The sequence below is a fragment of the Medicago truncatula genome, chromosome 4 (genome assembly GCF_003473485.1).
Source record: "Medicago truncatula cultivar Jemalong A17 chromosome 4, MtrunA17r5.0-ANR, whole genome shotgun sequence".
In the NCBI taxonomy this organism is placed as follows: Eukaryota; Viridiplantae; Streptophyta; class Magnoliopsida; order Fabales; family Fabaceae; genus Medicago; species Medicago truncatula.
In genome coordinates this window covers 48871432-48890732 of record NC_053045.1, presented here as the reverse complement: position 1 = coordinate 48890732, position 19301 = coordinate 48871432, and the positions used below count along the sequence as shown (strand labels likewise).

General features: G+C 29.3%; 1 protein-coding gene across 1 annotated transcript; it reads left to right on the top strand.

The window, feature by feature from the left end:
* The first annotated feature begins 8441 nt into the window (after nt 1-8441).
* On the top strand, nt 8442-15541 carry LOC25493564 (F-box/LRR-repeat protein At3g48880). The gene is made up of 3 exons (XM_013602094.2): nt 8442-8638; nt 14032-14430; nt 15016-15541. The coding sequence occupies exons 1-3, from the start codon at nt 8442-8444 to the stop codon at nt 15539-15541; spliced, it is 1122 nt and encodes a 373-aa protein (XP_013457548.2).
* Nucleotides 15542-19301: the final 3760 nt, after the last annotated feature.

Below are 19301 nucleotides of genomic sequence, written 5' to 3'. Positions count from 1 at the left end.
AAAAACAAGACTAAAATATGTTTTTGTTTCTTGTAAATGTTGAAAGTCCCTAATATGGTTCTTAATTTTAAAGATCCACCCACGGTCCCTTCAAAATGATCTTCAATAAAAGGTTTTATAAAAAAAAAATTGTTACATGGTCCCATACCCCAAAAATTCTTTTTTAATAAGCAACATTGCATATTACCTTTGTACCCTTCCACAAAATCTTAAAAAACCTCAAGTATAGCACCATTTTTCTACTCCTCTCTCTGTTCATCTCTACTCATGCCTTCTTCTATCTAATCTTAACCTTCACCTTCACCGCCCACACCCCTCTATTTAACCCGTAAACTTTTAGATCAAAATCATTTCATCACGTTATTTCGTCCGTCATTCATAACAAGTGAAAGAGATTTGACAATAAGGTGACGGCGAGAACCAGTATTCCGGTCATTTCCCTTTGTTTCCTTTAGTGCAATCTCTCTCTCTCACCCGCGCCGGAGGGTCTAGCTTTTAATAAAGTTTTTCCTGTCGATTATAAAAAAGTATGATGTTAATAGATGTAGTGTGAACCCACAATCCACTAATCAAAACACCCAAGTTTAACATTTTTTATACAATTCCAAAAAGCATAAATAACGCAAAACATATAAACTGAAAGAGACAAAATGGAGTGTTCCAAGACCCTATACTCTATTCGGCGGTATAATTATTCCAGCAAATTCTCTAAGTAAAATATCAATAAAGCGACCTTGAAACCATAGAAAGGGCAGGAAAGTACAAAGAAAATGTAAAGGCATAAGAGCATGGCAAAATATAGGAGTATGATTATTGTCTTCATGCATTTTTATCATTTTACACTTTAGGTTTATTTTTTTGTCGTTTATTTTATAGCGTAGATTTTAGAATGTAAGTATAGGCTTAATGTAAATCATGCATATTTATTTTTCTGTCATTTACTTTATTGCGCAGACCATAGAATGTATTCCTAGGCCGATGTAAATCCTAAATAAAAAGTGTGTGCGCGCGCGTGTGTCTACGCCTTTTATTTTCTTTCTAGTTTAGGTTAAAGGTTTTTGTGGTGATCCAACGTCGCCACAAAATACCTACACTTTATTTTTTCTACTCCGTTAGTAATAATTTAATTTAATGCAAATAATCACAATTCACAAAACATTTTCACATTAAAACCTTGACTCAATTCACAAAATCAAGTGACTCAAACATTAATCAAACGTCAATTTCAACCCCGAACTACGAGGTTTTGATCCCTCCCGGGTACGTAGGCAAAGGAAACTCGTCCTTCCAAATCGTAAAAAATGTAAATAAAATTAGTTGTTTCCTTTAATCACTTTAATTCTTTTTCAAAAGCAAGCAAGTTTATGACACGAAAATTAAATGAAATCAAGAGGTTCCCGTAGGATAGTACGGATGTAAAGGGTGTTAATTACTTCCCTTTGTGTAACTAACCCCCGAACCCTAAATCTTTTCAAAAGTGGGGTAGTTTGAACTTTTTTTCCCCTTTCTTACAAAATTAAATGTTCAGTCGTGAAATAAAAAGTGAGTCAAACACTAATCAAATTACATGTGCATTGTTCGGGTTTATTTTTATTGAATTTAGGAATATTTATAAAGAAAGTTTTAGAATATATATAGTAAATTGTTATTAATTAACACACATACACGCATATTCCTTTTAAAATCTACTCATATATTGCTTGTATATCAGTAAATACATCAATTACCACCCCTGTGAATATAATTTTATGTTTAAGGCGTTGATAATACAACAGAGTATACAAATTACATAAGAAAAGAGTGTAGAACTACGTGTGCCAAACCTAGAAAGCATAAAATAATAAACCATGATACTAAACATTAATGAAGAAAAGATATTAGCCAATTCCACATAAAATGTAGAATATCACTTTAATTGAATATCTATACTTGCGTTGCGTTGTATATTGATACATATGCCAACCCATCAATATGGCCGTAATAGCAAACCCTACAACTGAGTATACACCACCTTCCATAACAGAATCAATGTTCTCTTCATAATTTGTTAGGTTCTTCTTAAATGGTAATGTTGTTACACCACACAAAAATGTAAGTGTGGCAACGTAGCCACACTAGGTGCCTGACCATTTCAGGATATATCTCAGGTTTTCTATTTTCTTGTTGTCAATATCTGCACACATATAAACATATGCCGTATATTAGTAGTAAAAAAACGAGTATCAATAGTGTATATATATAGAGTAAGGTTTTTTTATGCCACATGTCACTTCCACGTTTATTCTCAATATTTTTATTATTTTTTATTTTTTAAAATCACAATTTAATTTTGCATAAAATATTTATTTTATAGCGTGGATTTTAGAATGTAAGTATAGGCTTAATGTAAATCATGTATATTTATTTTTCTATCATTTACTTTATTGCGGAGAATGTATTCCTAGGCCAAAGTAAATCCTAAATAAAAAGAGTGTGTGTGCGCGCGCGTGTGTGTACGCCTTTTATTTTCTTTCTAGTTTAGGTTAAAGGTTTTTGTGATGATCCAACGTCGTCATAAAATACCTACGCTTTATTTTTCCTGCTCTGTTAGTTATAATTTTAATTTAATGCAAATAATCACAATTCACAAAACATTTTCACAATAAAACCTTGACTCAAAATCAAGTGATCCTCTTTTATTTTATTTTCTTAATCAAACATTAATCAATTTAATCTTACTTTGAGTAATTTTCTTCAATATTAAAAAATACAAACAAGCTTATTTTGCCACTTGGCTTTTACTTTAAAACCTTTTTCAAAACTAATAAAAAACACAACAAATCAAACGTCAATTTCAACCCCAAATTACGAGGTTTTGATCCCTCACGGGTACGTAGGGAAAGGACACTCGTCCTTCCAAATCATAAAAAATGTAAATAAAATTAGTCTTTGTTTCCTTTAATCACTTTAATTCTTTTTCAAAAGCTAGCAAGTTTATGACACGAAAATTAAATGAAATCAAGAGGTTCACGTAAGATAGTACGGACGTAAAGGGTGTTAATTACTTCCCTTTGTGTAACTAACCCCCGAACCCTAAATCTTTTCAAAAGTGGGGTAGTTTGAACTTTTTTTCCCTTTTCTTACAAAATTAAATGTTCTGTCGTGAAAAAAAAAGTGAGTTAAACGCTAATCAAATTACATGTGCATTGTACGGGTTTATTTTTATTTAATTTAGGAATATTTATAAAGAAAGTTTTAGAATATATATAGTAAATTGTTATTAATTAACACACATACACACATATTCCTTTTAAAATCTACTCATATATTGCTTGTATATCAATAAATACATCAATTACCAGCCCTCTGAATATAATTTTATGTTTAAGGTGGTGATAATACAACATAGTATACAAATTACATAAGAAAAGAGTGTAGAACTACGTGTGCCAAACCTAGAAAGCATAAAATAATAAACCATGATACTAAACATTAATGAAGAAAAGATATAGCCAATTCCACATAAAAAGTAGAATATCACTTTAATTGAATATCTATACTTGCGTTGTATTGATACATATGCCAACCCATCAATAATGGCCGTAATAGCAAACCCTACAACTGAGTATACACCACTTTCCGTAACAGAATCAATGTTCTCTTCATAGTTTTTTAGGTTCTTCTTAAATGGTAAGGTTGTTACACCACACAAAAATGTAAGTGTGGCAACGTAGCCACACTAGGTGCCTGACCATTTCAGGATATATCTCAGATTTTCCACTTTCTTATTGTCCATATATGCACACATATAAACATATGCCGTATATTAGTAGTAAAAAACACGTATCAATAATATATATATATAAAGTAAGGTTTGTTATGCCACATGTCACTTCCACGTTTATTCTCAATACTTTTATTATTTTTTATTTTTTAAAATCAATATTTTATTTCGCATAAAATATTTATTTTATAGCGTGGATTTTAGAATGTAAGTATAGGCTTAATGTAAATCATGCATATTTATTTTTCTGTCATTTACTTTATTGCACAGACCATAGAATGTATTCCTAGGCCATGTAAATCCTAAATAAAAAGTGTGTGTGTGTGTGTACGCCTTTTATTTTCTTTCTAGTTTAGGTTAAAGGTTTCTGTGGTGATCTAACGTCGCCAGAAAATACCTACGCTTTATTTTTCCTGCTCCGGTAGTTATAATTTTAATTTAATATAAATAATCACAATTCACAAAACATTTTCATAATAAAACCTTGATTCAAAATCAAGTGATCCTCTTTTATTTTATTTTCTTAATCAAACATTAATCAATTTAATCTTACTTTGAGTAATTTTCTTCAATATTAAAAAATACAAACAAGCTTATTTTGCCACTTGACTTTTACTTTAAAACCTTTTTCAAAACTAATAAAAAAACACAACAAATCAAACGTCAATTTCAACCCCAAACTACGAGGTTTTGATCCCTCACGTGTACGTAGGGAAAGGACACTCGTCCTTCCAAATCATAAAAATGTAAATAAAATTAGTATTTGTTTCCTTTAATCACTTTAATTCTTTTTGAAAAGCAAGCAAGTTTATGGCACGAAAATTAAATGAAATCAAGAGGTTCCCGTAAGATAGTACAGACGTAAAGGGTGTTAATTACTTCCATTTGTGTAACTAACCTCCGAACCCTAAATCTTTTCAAAAGTGGGGTAGTTTGAACTTTTTTTCCCCTTTTCTTACAAAATTAAATGTTCAGTCGTGAAATAAAAAGTGAGTCAAACGCTAATCAAATTACATGTACATTGTAAGGGTTTATTTTTATTTAATTTAGGAATATTTGTAAAGAAAGTTTTAGAATATATATATATATATATATATATATATATATATATTAAATTGTTATAAATTAACACACATACACGCATATTCCTTTTAAAATCTACTCATATATTGCTTGTATATCGTAACAGTAAATACATCAATTTCTATAATTTTATGTTTAAGGCGGTGATAATACAACATAGTATATAAATTACATAAGAAAAGAGTGTAGAACTACGTGTGTCAAACCTAGAAAGCATAAAATAATAAACCATGATACTAAACATTAATGAAGAAAAGATATAGCCAATTCCACATAAAAAGTAGAATATCATTTTAATTGAATATCTATACTTGCGTTGTATTGATACATATGCCAACCCATCAATAATGGCCGTAATAGCAAACCCTACAAGTGAGTATACACCAGCTTCCATAACAGAATCAATGTTCTCTTCATAATTTGTTAGGTTCTTCTTAAATGGTAAGCTTGTTACACCACATAAAAATGTAAGTGTGGCAACGTAGGTGCCTGACCGTTGCAGGATATATCTCAGATTTTCCATTTTCCTATCATCCATATCTGCACACACATAAACATATGTCATATATTAGCAGTAAAAAAACACGTATCAATCAATAGTATATATATAAAGTAAGGTTTTTTTATGTCACATGTCACTTCCAAATTTATTCTCAATATTTTTATTTTTTTTTATTTTTTAAAATCAATATTTTATTTCGAATAAATATCTCAACAAACTATATATAATACTTTCAATCCTATCCATTAAATAATTCACTGCATTTGTTAAATTTTTTGGTTTAATGAATTAATGACTACTTCAATTTTAGCATTATTGGTTTCAATAAATGTAGTTTTTTATTTCTTTTTGAATTTACAAATTTGTTAAAAAAAATTGAAGAAAAATTTGTTTTTTTTTTAAACTGAATTTTTTCTTCGAATTTTCATTATGTCCACTAAAAAATTCAAACTACCAAAAACTATTTATGAAAGTTAAATGACCAGTATGATTTTTGAATGTCAGACATGCTCTTTTATTTTTTAATGTTAATTAATAGTAAAAAATATTGTAAATTATTGTATTTCAAAACATTTTTATTCAAATTTGTTACAAACAGGATCTATGGGGTTGTTGGTTATAACTTTTAAAAAAATTACTTTAAAGAGCATTATTTCTCTTTATTATTGTTTTTTTTTAAAACCAGAATAAAAAAAAAAATCTAAAAACAATTTCAAGTTAAAAGATATTAAGATTATTTTTTTATGGGAGGGGGGTGGAAATAAGATTCAAAAGATGGAAGTAATTTTGTAACAAAAAATCTATTTTATATAGTTATATCAAATTAAATTAAATTAAATTGTATATTTTTTCAAATAAGTGATTGTTATTATGATAAAAAAACACAAAATTGATTATAATTTTTAATAATGTCTCTAAAAAATAATCTTTGAACTATAGAATGTCAAAATCATTTTTCTAAGCTATAAAAAATGAGTCATATATATTTACTTTACATTTACTAAAAGTAATTTTATGATGTTCATGTATTTTTATCTCATAATGGGTCTATTTGATGCAATAGATCTACCTCCCTATGAATTTTTATTTTATATGTATTCCAATGAAAAATGACAATTGTTTATCCACATGTTCACTCCCATATTAAAATTTATGTTTTATTTTATGAAAACTCATTTTTCTATCTGGCATAAACATCTCAACAAATAATCCATGTCTACTTTAATTTTATAGTCTAGTCCAAATATTTTTGTTTTTGTTTTTGAAGAATAGTCCAAATACTTTACTCTCTCTCTCTCTCTCTCTCTCTCTCTCTCTCTCTCTCTCTCTCTCTTTTATTAAAGTTTTGTTGTTTCAAATAAATATATTTGCCGATTATAAAAAAGTATGATGTTAATAGATGTAGTGTGAACCCACAATCCACTAATCTAAACACCCAAGTTTAACATTTTTTATACAATTCCAAAAGGCACAAATAACGCAAAACATATAAATTGAAAGAGACAAAATGGAGTGTTCCAAGACCATATATTCTATACGGCGGTATAATTATTTCAGCAAGTTCTCTAAGTAAAGCATCAATAAAGCGACCTTGAAACCGTAGAAAGGGCAAGAAAGTACAAAGAAAATGTAAAGGCATAAGGGCATGGCAAAATATAGGAGTATGATTATTGTCTTCATGCTAGGAGAAGGAGATAAGTCATACCTATATTTAGGTTACAATGTACACTCTTAAGCTTGCAATCTTAATGCATCAGAAATGCCATGAAAGAATCTTGACAAAAATCATCCACAAATTAAAAATTTGAACATTAAAATTCATACCAAGAAATATTTATTCAATTAGAAGAGGAAGAATAGAAAGTAGATCTCAAGATACGTAAGAACAAATCTTATTTTAATGTAAGCATGAACTAAAAACATAGTTGCGACGACACCAGGGATAAAAATTCAACATCCATGCGCAATGCTTATCCAATTCAAATCTTATTATTTGATTATCTTTAGTGATTTTTTTTATTTCTCAAGCTATGCAACATAAATAGTTGGAGCTCATCTTTGCACATACATTATTATACACAACTTGATGACGGGCTATAAGTTGATCCAAATCACCTTCATAAAAAACAAGAAATCAAGTTTGTAGATAATAACGATAATGTCTTCAATAGAAAGATAATACAAATAATGAAAAGATCATAGATATAAAAATTTAAGCATTCTCTGTTATTGTCCCATTTTCATAATCCATGTCCAGATACTTTACCTTCATGCATTGGTTCGGGCAATACCAACCAAGTGAGGAAACCTGATCACCGGATTTTTCCACAATTGGGATCATGTGTATTAGCTTTTCCTCCATCAAATAAATGCAACACCTCGCAGGAAAAGTCTCGAGATAATACACAAAATTGCTAAGATGTCCCCATTTACCCAGTCTTCTCACATCACAATGACCCTTACCTCCTAAGAATAATTCTTTATCACCTAGATCGCCCACCTTAATCCACCTCATTGTATCGAAATTTATCTCGTAGATTTTCAAATGCTTTTCGGAACAAAATCAACCAATAAAAGTTGATCATTTGTTACAATTAATCAGTTTAAGATCTTCTGAATCATCATTAGGAATATGATGCACATGCATCCAAGCACAGCTAGCATCATCTACATTTATCTTCAACTCCCCGAAATCAACCTCGCTTGTGACAAGATATGCTTTATTATGAAAAATTGATATGTCCGTAACATTTATGTCATACACCCGATAATACCATTTTCCTATTCCAGAATGATAGACCTTATATTCGTGTATAATACCATTTTCCATTTTTACGGTATTATGGGGTGTATGACATAAATGTTACGGACAAAGAAATTTTTCATAATAAAGTATATCTTGTCACAAGCGAGGCTGATTTTGGGGAGTTGAGGATAAATGTAGATGATGCTAGCTTTGCTTGGATTCTTGTGCATCATATTCCTAATGATGATTTATAAGATCTTAAGCTGATTATAACAAATGATCAACTTTTATTGGTTGATTTTGTTCCTGCAAAGCATTTGAATATCTACATGATGAATTTCGATACAATGAGGTGGATTAAGGTGGGCGATTTAGGTGATAAAGCATTATTCTTAGGAGTTAAGGGTCATTGTGATGTGAGAAGACTGGGTAAATGCGTACATCTTAGCAGTTGTGTATTATCTCAAGACTTTTCCTGCGAGGTGTTGCATTTATTCGATGGAGGCAAAGCTAATACACATGATCCCAATTGTGGGAAAATTCGGTGATCATGTTTCCTCACTTGGTTGGTATTGCCTAGACCAATGCATGAAGGTGAAGTATCTAGACATGGATTATGAAAATGAGACAATTGTAGAGAATGTTTAGATTGTTATATCTATGATCTTTTCATTATTTGTATTATCTTTCTTTTGAAGACATTATCGTTATTATCTACAGACTTGATTTCTTGTTTTTTATGAAGGTGATTTTTAATACATGGATTTGATTCTTAGGATTCCTTCTAATTCCTTTGTGAAGGCGAGATGACGGGCTATAACTTGATCCAAATCAAGTTGTGTATGATAATGTATGTGAAAAGATGAGCTCCAACTATTGATGGTGCAGAGCTTGAGAATTTTTTTAAAAAAAATCATTAAAGAGAATCAATTAATAAGATTTGAATTGGATAAACATTGTGCATGGATGTTGAATTTTTATCACTAAAGTGATAGTATTGATTAATAGCATTGCACATGGATGTTGAATTTTTAGAATAGAGATGTCGCCGCAACTATGTTTTGAGTTCATGCTTACATTAAAATAAGATTTTTTCATACATATCTTGAAATCTACTTTCTATTATGCCCTTCTAACTAAATAAATATTTCATGGTTTGAATTTTAATGTAATTTTATGGTTTGAATTTTAACTAAATAAATATTCTCTTTAAAAAAAATCATTAAAGAGAATCAATTAATAAGATTTGAATTGGATAAACATTGTGCATGGATGTTGAATTTTTATCACTAAAGTGATAGTATTGATTAATAGCATTGCACATGGATGTTGAATTTTTAGAATAGAGATGTCGCCGCAACTATGTTTTGAGTTCATGCTTACATTAAAATAAGATTTTTTCATACATATCTTGAGATCTACTTTCTATTATGCCCTTCTAACTAAATAAATATTTCATGGTTTGAATTTTAATGTAATTTTTTTTTTCTAACTAAATAAATACTTCTTTGTATGAATTTTAATGTAAATTTTTTTTAATTTGTGGATGATTTATCTGTAGATTCTTTCATGGCATTTTTGATGCATTAAGATTTGAAAGCTCAAGAGTGTACATTGTCACCAAAAAATAGGTATGACTTATCTCTTTCACCTAGCATGGAGACAATAATCATACTCCTATATATTTACATATTCACATGCCCTTATGCCTTTGCATTTTCTTTGTTATTTTGAATTTCAAAAAGAACATCTAATTTCTATCTATTTTCATGTTAATAAAACATACAAAAGTATACTCACAATAACCCGAAAATAATTGAATTGAAATGAAATAACCCGAATATAGTTGAATTGAAATGAAAGCAAATCGAAATTAAACCACAAACTTACAACATTTAGAACAGATCTGAGGACCAAATTGATTACCTCTCCAGATCCCTCTAACGATGTTTTCAACGATACTTTTCCTTCCAGGCTTTCTCTTCTCATGAACCTCAAAGTTCTCGATCTCTACAACAACAACATGATCGGAATACTTGCTCTCGCCGTCACCTTGTTGTCAAATCTCCGTCACTTGTTCTGAATGACAGACGAACTAACGCAATGAAATGATTTTGATCTAAAATTTTATGTGTTAATTGGGGGGAGGGGGGGTTGTGTGTGTGAAAGTTAAGATTAGATAGAAAAATGGTGCTATACTTGGGATTTTAAGATCCTATGGAAGGGTACAAAAGTAATATGTAATGCTGCTCATTAAAAAAGATTTTTTGGCGGATGGGACCATGAAACATGTTTTTTTTTTTGTGAAACCTGCTATTGAAGGTCATTTTGAAGGGACCTTAGTTGGACCTTTAAAATTAATGACCATATCACTCATATATTTCTGTACTTCGCGTATATTACAATGTCAATTTGAACAATTAATTTTTTTAAAATTGTTTACTTTTAGTCAAATTGGGTCCAAGCATCAATATGAAGATAGTCAACAGTCAAACAAATTCATAAATGTCCTTTTGAAGAAATTAATTAGGACAAACACAAAAGTATTCCTTTTGTTGAGTCAACGGTCAAACAAATTTATAAATGCATTTTGAAGAAATTAATTAGTAGAAAGACAAAAGTACTCCCTCCGTATTTAAATATAAGCAAATTTTGACTTTTAAGTTCATTCAATTAATAATGTATGTAGTTTATATTATAGACTACATACATCATTAATTGAATGAATCTAAAAGTCAAAATTTGCTTATATTTAAATACGGAGGGAGTATTCATTTCTATTGAATAAATTAATTAGTAGCAATTAATATATCATCCTTTGGTCCATTATTATAAGCAAAAATTTATATTTTAGATTCATTCAATTAAATATGTATATGATTTTTATTATAGACCACATATATCATTTAATGAATGAATCTAAAATGTTGATTATTGCTTATAATAGTGAACGGATAGTGTAGTGTATATATATCATCAATAAATCACTATAATCAGCATACATTGGTCTATTCAACTCAAATTTCAGTTGGAATGTGTTGGAATCATGATGTCAATGTGAAGATTGTTGGTTGGTAAGATTCCTCTCCCAACACTCTCTTAGGTACCGTTTGGCCAAACTTTTTTTCAGTCTAAAAACTACTTTAAAATAAAGTTAAAATAAAGTTTTTTAAGGAAAAAGTTTAAGTTGTTTGGTTTCTTTATTTTTTTTAGTTCTAAAGTTATTTTTAAGTTAAAAGTTGTTTGACAAAATATTGTACAAAATAGTGTACAAGACGTTGCATATATTTATGCATTGGCTATATCAACTGAGCTAAGTTAGAGAATAATTTATTTATTTTTCTTCCAATTATACTGTATAACAAATTTTGTTATAAGAATACCATATTTTTGGTGTCATTTAAAAAGATAAGAATTTATATCATATGATATTATATTTGTTACATTGTTGGTGTCATTGAAAAAGATAAGTTTAGTTTTTTTAATAAGAAAAAGATATGCATAGTTTGTTACAATATAAATGTGTAAAATATATATAAGTATAATTTTTTTAGGCATCTATACTTTTACTTTTAATTAAAATCAAAATTTTATAAAAATAATAATTGTACGCATTACGCAACACTAAAAAAATTATACGCATTAGTGTAACAAAAAAACAGACATACATACATAAAATATTTGTGTATATTTGTGAGGTTGAAGAAAGGGAATAAAATTATTTGGTGTCATTCAATGACAACATGAATAAAAATATTTGTGAGGTTGTGATAATTAAACGATATTGAAATTAAATATATAAGTGACAAAAAGATAATAAAATTCCTTCAAAAATAGATAATAAAATTAAATTGATCCTCCTTTAAAAAAAATTATATGGACTGGTTCAAAAAAAAATTAAATGGAAGAAAAAACAAACTGAAATATAATATTAAAAAATAAAAGAAAATGTTGCCTGCGTGAATTGAATAGAGATGCTTGTGAAATAAATTAGGAGAAGTATTTTTCAGAAGTAGCATTCAAAAACTTTTGGTTAAAGCTCATTCCGTTCAATTTTATGCATTCTAAAAAAAGTACTTTTTTTCTAAAGTAACTTCTCCTTAAAAATGTAGAGAAGCTGAAAAAAAGCCGGGCGAAATGGTACCTTAGTCTTTTAGCTTTTTCTTAGCACTATACGGTACCGTTTGGCCAGACTTTTTTTCGGTCTAAAAGCTACTTTAAAATAAAGTTAAAATAAAACTCTTTAAGAAAAAGGTTAAAGCTGTTTGATTTCTTTATTTTTTTATAGTTCTAAAGTTATTTTTGAGTTAAAAGCTGTTTGGCAAAATATTGTACAAAACTTTGAATTTATTATTTTTTGGTGGTGTCTGGGGTTCGAACCCGGGACCTTGCATATATTTATGCATTGTCTATAAATAAAAATTTTTTGAATTCATTATGAATTAACATAATAAATAAAAAAAATGTCTAAAATGTTTTTTGAAGTGAAAAAATATTTAAAATATAAAAGATATATTTTTACCAATACTATATTTACTCAATGACGTTTATTTTGTATAACATGAATACAAATTTGTATCATCATATAAACGACTTGTTAAATATTTGAATAGGAGAAATAATTTAAGGAGGCTCAAATAATAACATAAATAATATCAAAGTAGTTTGGAAAATTAAAAACAATAATCATTTTTTTTTAAAGACATAAATCATCACAAACTCAAACATTTCTACTCTCCATCAACGCAACTCCTATTTGATTTCTAACTTTATTCATGTAGCCTCCATCTTGCACTCTTCCTGGATTATATGAACTGATTTCTTCATTTATATTGCTTTCTTCGTCACGCTCAATCATATCTATAATATGTATATGTGTGTATATATAATGAGAATAATTGGTTTTTTCTTTTCCAATTATACTCTATAACAAATTTTGTTATAACAAATTTTGTTATAAGAATACCATATTTTTATTGTTGGTCAAAAAGATAAGAATTTATATATATAATATTATATTTGTTACATTGTTGGTGTCATTGAAAAAGATATGTTTAGTTTTTTTAATAAGAAAAAGATATGCATAGTTTGTTACAATACAAATGTGTAAATTATATATAAGTATAATTTTTTTAGGCAACTACACTTGTACTTTTAATTAAAATCAAAATTTTATAAAAATAATTATACGCATTACACAACACCAACAAAAATTATACGCATTAGCATAACAAAAAAAAAACAGAAAGAGGAACATAAAGTATTACTTTAAACACTAATGTGTTTGTGTATTTCTGTGGTTGAAGAAAGGGAATAAAAATATTCGGCGTCATTCATTGACAGCGTGAATACAAATATTTGCGTGGTTGTGATGATCAAAAGATATTGAAATTAATATATAAGTGATAAAAAGATAATAAAATTTCTTAAAAAAATAGATAATAAACTTAAATGGAACCTCATTAAAAAATTAAATGGACCGGTTAAAAAAAAATAAATAAATAAAATGGAAGAAAAAAGCATATTGAAAAAATAAAACAAAAGGTTGCCGGCGGGAGTTGAAGAGAGGTGTTTGTGAAATAAATTGAAGGAGAAATAGTTTTTTGAAGTAGCATTCAACAACTTTTGGTTAAAGCTCATTCCATTCAATTTTATGCATTCTAAAAAAAGTACTTTTTTTCGAAGGTACTTTATTGATATTGTGTTTGGCCTAGCTTCTCCTTAAAAACGTAGAAAAACTGAAAAAAAAGCCGGGCCAAACGGTACCTACGAGTCCTCAAATCTAACTCGTCCTAAATAATTTTCAGAAAAAATATTCAAGACATTATCATAATTAATATAATTATGAAGAAATCAAATGATTATGTACTGATAGGTACATAAAAAATCAAATTATCATGTTCTTAGATGTATTGATATAATTATTTTTATTTGTAGGAAATTTGGTGCAATGGAAGTTGAATTAAGTCGTGCAGTGAAAAAAGATGTGACCATGTGGGAGTTTCTTCTGAAGAATTTTCCTGATGAGATTTTGGTTGAGATTTGTAAGGAGTTTAATATCTTTGAATCAAAGGAAGCTGTTGGTCGTTTTATTGAAGCATGGAAGAGAGCTAGCAATGACCAACCAGTTTGGGAAACACTTGATTTCTCAATGTTGAAATCTGATTTTGTAAAGGCCTCAATTCAGCCATATATTTGGGTCCATTCCCGTTCTGACAGCACTTTGTACAATTTGCTATTTCTTGCATTGAATATCAGTCAAGGGAATATCAAGACCTTGATTTTCAATTACAGCTTGTATCTCACCAATGATCAATTCATCTACACAGCTATAAGGTACGTAATTACATATAATTTCATAAAGGTTTGTACATGTTAATACTATACTATTTCAAATTTGTCTATAATATAATGGACCATTTATTTTTACCATTAGATTAAATATGACTTAAAAATTTATCATGGTGCCGTCTACAAACAATCCAACTCTATCATCCTCCTATCTTGAACCAAATCTAATGATCAATAAGATCCAATTTAAATAAATTAATTTGGTTTGGTTTTCTTCTTTGTTTTTGGTCTACACCAAATAGAATGATCAAATTGTGACCCTTGATTTAAAAAATTATGACCCTTTCAACTATGTACAAGGGACGATGATAAAATCTACAATTCTTACTTGATCTAACCATGAAAAACCATAATCCATTGTAGATCACCTATAAATACGATCCAAGGTAGAATCCAACTATTTCAAGACATATTCTCTATCGGGAAAAAACCCAATTGAAGAAGAAGAATTCTTAAATTCATAAAAATCTATGTTTAGACAGTACTAATGTTTTCTCGTGGCTACTAGTTAGATTATTTAATTAGATGGTGATTGTATTGTATTGTATTGTATTGTGTACATTATGGCAGGTGCCCACATGTAAGACGACTAGTCTTTGTATCTTGGAACCGTATAAAGAAGATAGGAATTGTAAGGGCAATTAGGGTGTGGACAAATCTAGAGTCCATGACAATGCCTTGCACTGAATACCCAGGATATGTTTTTGAAGAAATTACAAAGCATTGCAAGAACTTTAGAGAACTCAAGGTCATTGCATTTCTTCCAAACTTGAAAGTGTTGAGTCTTCGATGTTCAGGGTTGTCGAAAGAAGCTCTCATTTTAATATTAGATGAGCTAAAAGACTTAGAAGTGCTCAACATTTCACATTCTTGTCATGTGGTACCTCTTCCATATCCTCATGAAGGATATATGTTTTCTAGTGGTATTGATCCTATAATCATTGAGAAGGGTTCCAGGCTGCTTGACTTCTACACATGCATGGAAGAATCATGCATCATGTGTCAGAGGACAAAAGCAGATGATGGACTTCCTAGATGGTTCAGATACGAGGATGGGATTTGGAAAGATGATGAAATAAGTTCTCTTGCACTTTAATTTGAGAAGATAAAAAAACCATACTCTATTATATTTCTCTTTTACTAAATTACTCCCTAGATCTTCTAATTTAACTCAAAGTTTCTATTTCACCATTTATTTATTTTTTCTCAAATTAATCATCTAACTTTAGGAATTCAAAACACAATGTATGAAAATTGACATTTTTTTTAATTATGTTCATATTTAAGAGTAGATTAATGCTTCCCTAGCTAGTTTGGGTTGAAATGTTTACGTAGTTTTATGTTTGTGTATAATATTTTGCTGATTTTTTTGTTGACTTCACACAAGTAGGTTTTCCCATTGCTTCATTGTTTTTATTCGAATTATTCATCAACTATAAAACTAGTTTAAGATAAAGTGTGTCTTTATAAACTCGTTTGTTTTGGATTTTTGTCAAGTGGGTGACTTAGGTTTTTTCATCAAATTAGATGTCCAGTTCAAATATTAAAAATGGACCCATCTTTTAAAAAACTGGGTACGGATGATTATTAATTCATAAATAGGCTTCCAATTGATGATTGCTTATGGAAACAAGTATAGTTTCTGCCGACTTGTTTTGGGAAGTGATAAATAGATCACCTTAAATGGCACATGTACCACTTCTACACCCACACACATATATATATATATATATATATATATAATTGTAACATGTGTCCACGTGGTCCATACACACACAAAAAATTCATATTTTATGTCTCTCACACACTCTCATATGAAATGGTACAATATTTATATGAAAAAAAGAGTGTCCATAAAACATTATCCTATGTAATATATGCATAGAGATAACCCACTCTTTAGCCATCAAACCATTGATGAGATCCACCTGGTTGGCATAATGATGAAAAAGATTTAAGTCTTTCCATGCAATAATTCTATAACTTGCAAAGAATCAAAGTAACACATGATAATTTTGAAACATGCTCCCAACAAAGCTTGATCCTCTTCAAATGCATGCACCTCAACATGAAAAACTATTAAGCATCCCACACTCCCCGTTAACTAGAGATACAACTACCACACCATGCCTCCTCAACAAGTAAACTCCTAAACTAGGGTTGGAGATAAGACTATCATCCACACTAAGGACGACTGAATCTTAATTAACTCGGTTAAGTTACCCTTGATAATGTTATTTTTACTGCTTTACCCTCTTGTAGCATGCAAATAAGGTGGTTTCCTCAATATGCTTGTGAGAGGTTTCATTTGGTGTGGTGGGAAGGATAAAAGTATGCACATGCGCGAGCTGGAATAAAATTATCCAACCTAGATGTATTGGGGGCTTGGAAACCTTGTATGGAGTATCATATAGTCAAGAACAAGTTGTGGGATTCAGTTCCCTTGTGTGAGGGGGGATTATTTATGGATAAGAGCATTCCCATTGGTGAGGTCTTCACCATTTAAGATCCGGTACCTAATAGGTATCTCCAATGTGAAATTTATTTTCCAGAGTTTTCTAGGACTCAGGGTCTCACTTAAGACCTCAATGCTTAAGTGGACCCCACATTACTTTTTCTTAAAATAATAATTGTCATTCTACAATTGCTTTTCAATTGCAATTTAAAATTATAAAATAGATAATAGTGTCTTAAATAAATAGTTATTGGTGGGATTCATATAAACCTTTTGTTAAAGGGTCTCTATTGGAGTGGTTGAGTACCTATTAGATGCTATTATTAAAAAATAAAAAATAAAAAATGATGTGTTCATGTGGGATTCCTTTAAGACCTCTAAATTGAGAGTCTCCATTATGGATGCTTCAAGGCTTTCCCGCACTCATCTATGTGAAGAGCTATTCTCAATGTTTTAAGCTTTCGGTAGAATATGGTTTCAAATATAAGATAGAATATGGTGATACAATAATTTGGTTTAGATAGGCCTTGGGTTGTAGAAAAACTTTTGAGTAATATTATTAAGGATACGACACAAGAAGAGTTGGAATTAAAAATCAAAGATTTTTGGGTGGATAATATTTGTGTGGTTTCTAAGCTTCGTACTTTTGTTGACGTGAAAATCTTTCCTTCCAACAAATGAATTTGAGAGATCAATCTAGAACTCAAGTTAGATCTTTAAATGGTTCTTAGTTGATAGATTTAAGGCCACAAGACTTAATTTGCGAAAGAAACGTGTGATTGAGTAAAAATGAAAAAGTGTAGAAGGAAAAAAGTGCATAAATCAATAAATGAAGGTAAAAGAGCAATATTATTACTACAAATATAGGCGTTTTACATACATATTGTTTGTTTCAAGAACCAATATAATGTTTATCATGTGATGGTGAATGTGTTATCTAGTCGGCAAGTTTTGTGGAACATAAATGAACTCCTTTGCATGAAGTTTGATTCTACTATTCATAAAAAAGGAAATGAATTAACTCATAGAACGCATGATTGTCGTGCGTCTACTAACTTTCTTAAAATCTTCTTCAAGTTTGATTTCTTATTGAATCTTTGGTGCTGAAAAATCTTGTAACTGATCTTTGAAAAAACTTATTTTGTACATTTTAAGTCTGATGGTTTTGAGAAGTTACGAATTCTGGATTTCAAATGAATTTGAGAGTATTGTCTTCAAATATTATAAAATTGGTTTTCCAAAAGGTCCTTGAGTTTTATTTGAGGGAGATTGTAAAGATTTTCATATTTCTTTTGGGCATAGTTGAAGAATGAACTTAGATCGCTCGAATATTTATTCAAAATTTGCTTATCTCGCCTTATGCAAACTCTTAGTCCTTGCTTTGTTCAAAACTTGGAAGACACTTGGATTTGAAAACAGCACCTGAATGGAACATATTCAACAAAGAGTGGCTATTAGTGATTGCTTGCTAATCATCAATCATCATCTAGTCACAATTCGGAAGGTTGGGATAGATTTGGAAGCTCAAAGTGTATGCAAGTGAGCAATTTTTCATTAGGCAAGGATGCCATAAATCTCTTTCTATGTGGTATACCTTGAAAGTTACATCATAGAGGGGTCAATGTTTATAACTCTAGTCGATCCTTTTTGTGAGAGTGAGGTAGAAACCATCTTGCATATTGTCTCAAGTGCTTTAATACTTATAAATATATTTATGAAGAAGTGGATTATGATAATTATACTCTTCTTGTTTTTTTTTTTTTTTTTTTACAAAAAAAAAAGAGAGATAAATATACCCTTCTCTTTCATACTTTATATTCTAAATTCAGTATACTGGTTCGTAACAATGTGGAATCATTGGTGCTCTTGAAACAAATTCTTGTTTGAAGCATCCCATCTGTTTTTACCTACTATGATTGCAGGCATTTCTCTTAGCTACTTGTGACCCATCATGCTTTTGGAGTGCGAGATGGAGTTAAAACATTTTTACGTACTTGTTCTGTTTAGGCATATTGTCCACTTATATAAGAAAGAAAAGTTTTTAAAAGTGAAGATTTTGAATTTTAAGTGAAAATAATATGTACTGGTTAATTAATTTCTAGCCAATAAAAATTGACAATAATTTGTTGAGATTTTACAAAGAATAAAAATTTAAAATTCATATAAAGATTAATCGAAAAAAACATGATTATAAACATTCACAAATATTAAAAATATAATTTTTTTAGTGTTAAATAAATTTTACTTTGTAGATAAACAAAATAACAATATATAATCATTGAAAATTCACGCATATGTGAAGGAGTTCGGATTTGAATTCTAGACGTCCGTTCTAGTATTTTTGATATTTTTAATAGCTAAGTGAGAACTTATAGACGAGTTAAATATATTTTTAGTCTCT

What these genes read in the sequence shown, in the direction of transcription:
- LOC25493564 (XM_013602094.2), top strand. Translation starts at nt 8,442, where the DNA reads ATGAGGTGGATTAAGGTGGGCGATTTAGGTGATAAAGCATTATTCTTA. An exon ending in CCCAATTGTGGGAAAATTCG is followed by an intron (nt 8,639 to 14,031) that starts GTGATCATGTTT and finishes TTTTATTTGTAG; the next exon opens with GAAATTTGGTGCAATGGAAG. An exon ending in TTCATCTACACAGCTATAAG is followed by an intron (nt 14,431 to 15,015) that starts GTACGTAATTAC and finishes ACATTATGGCAG; the next exon opens with GTGCCCACATGTAAGACGAC.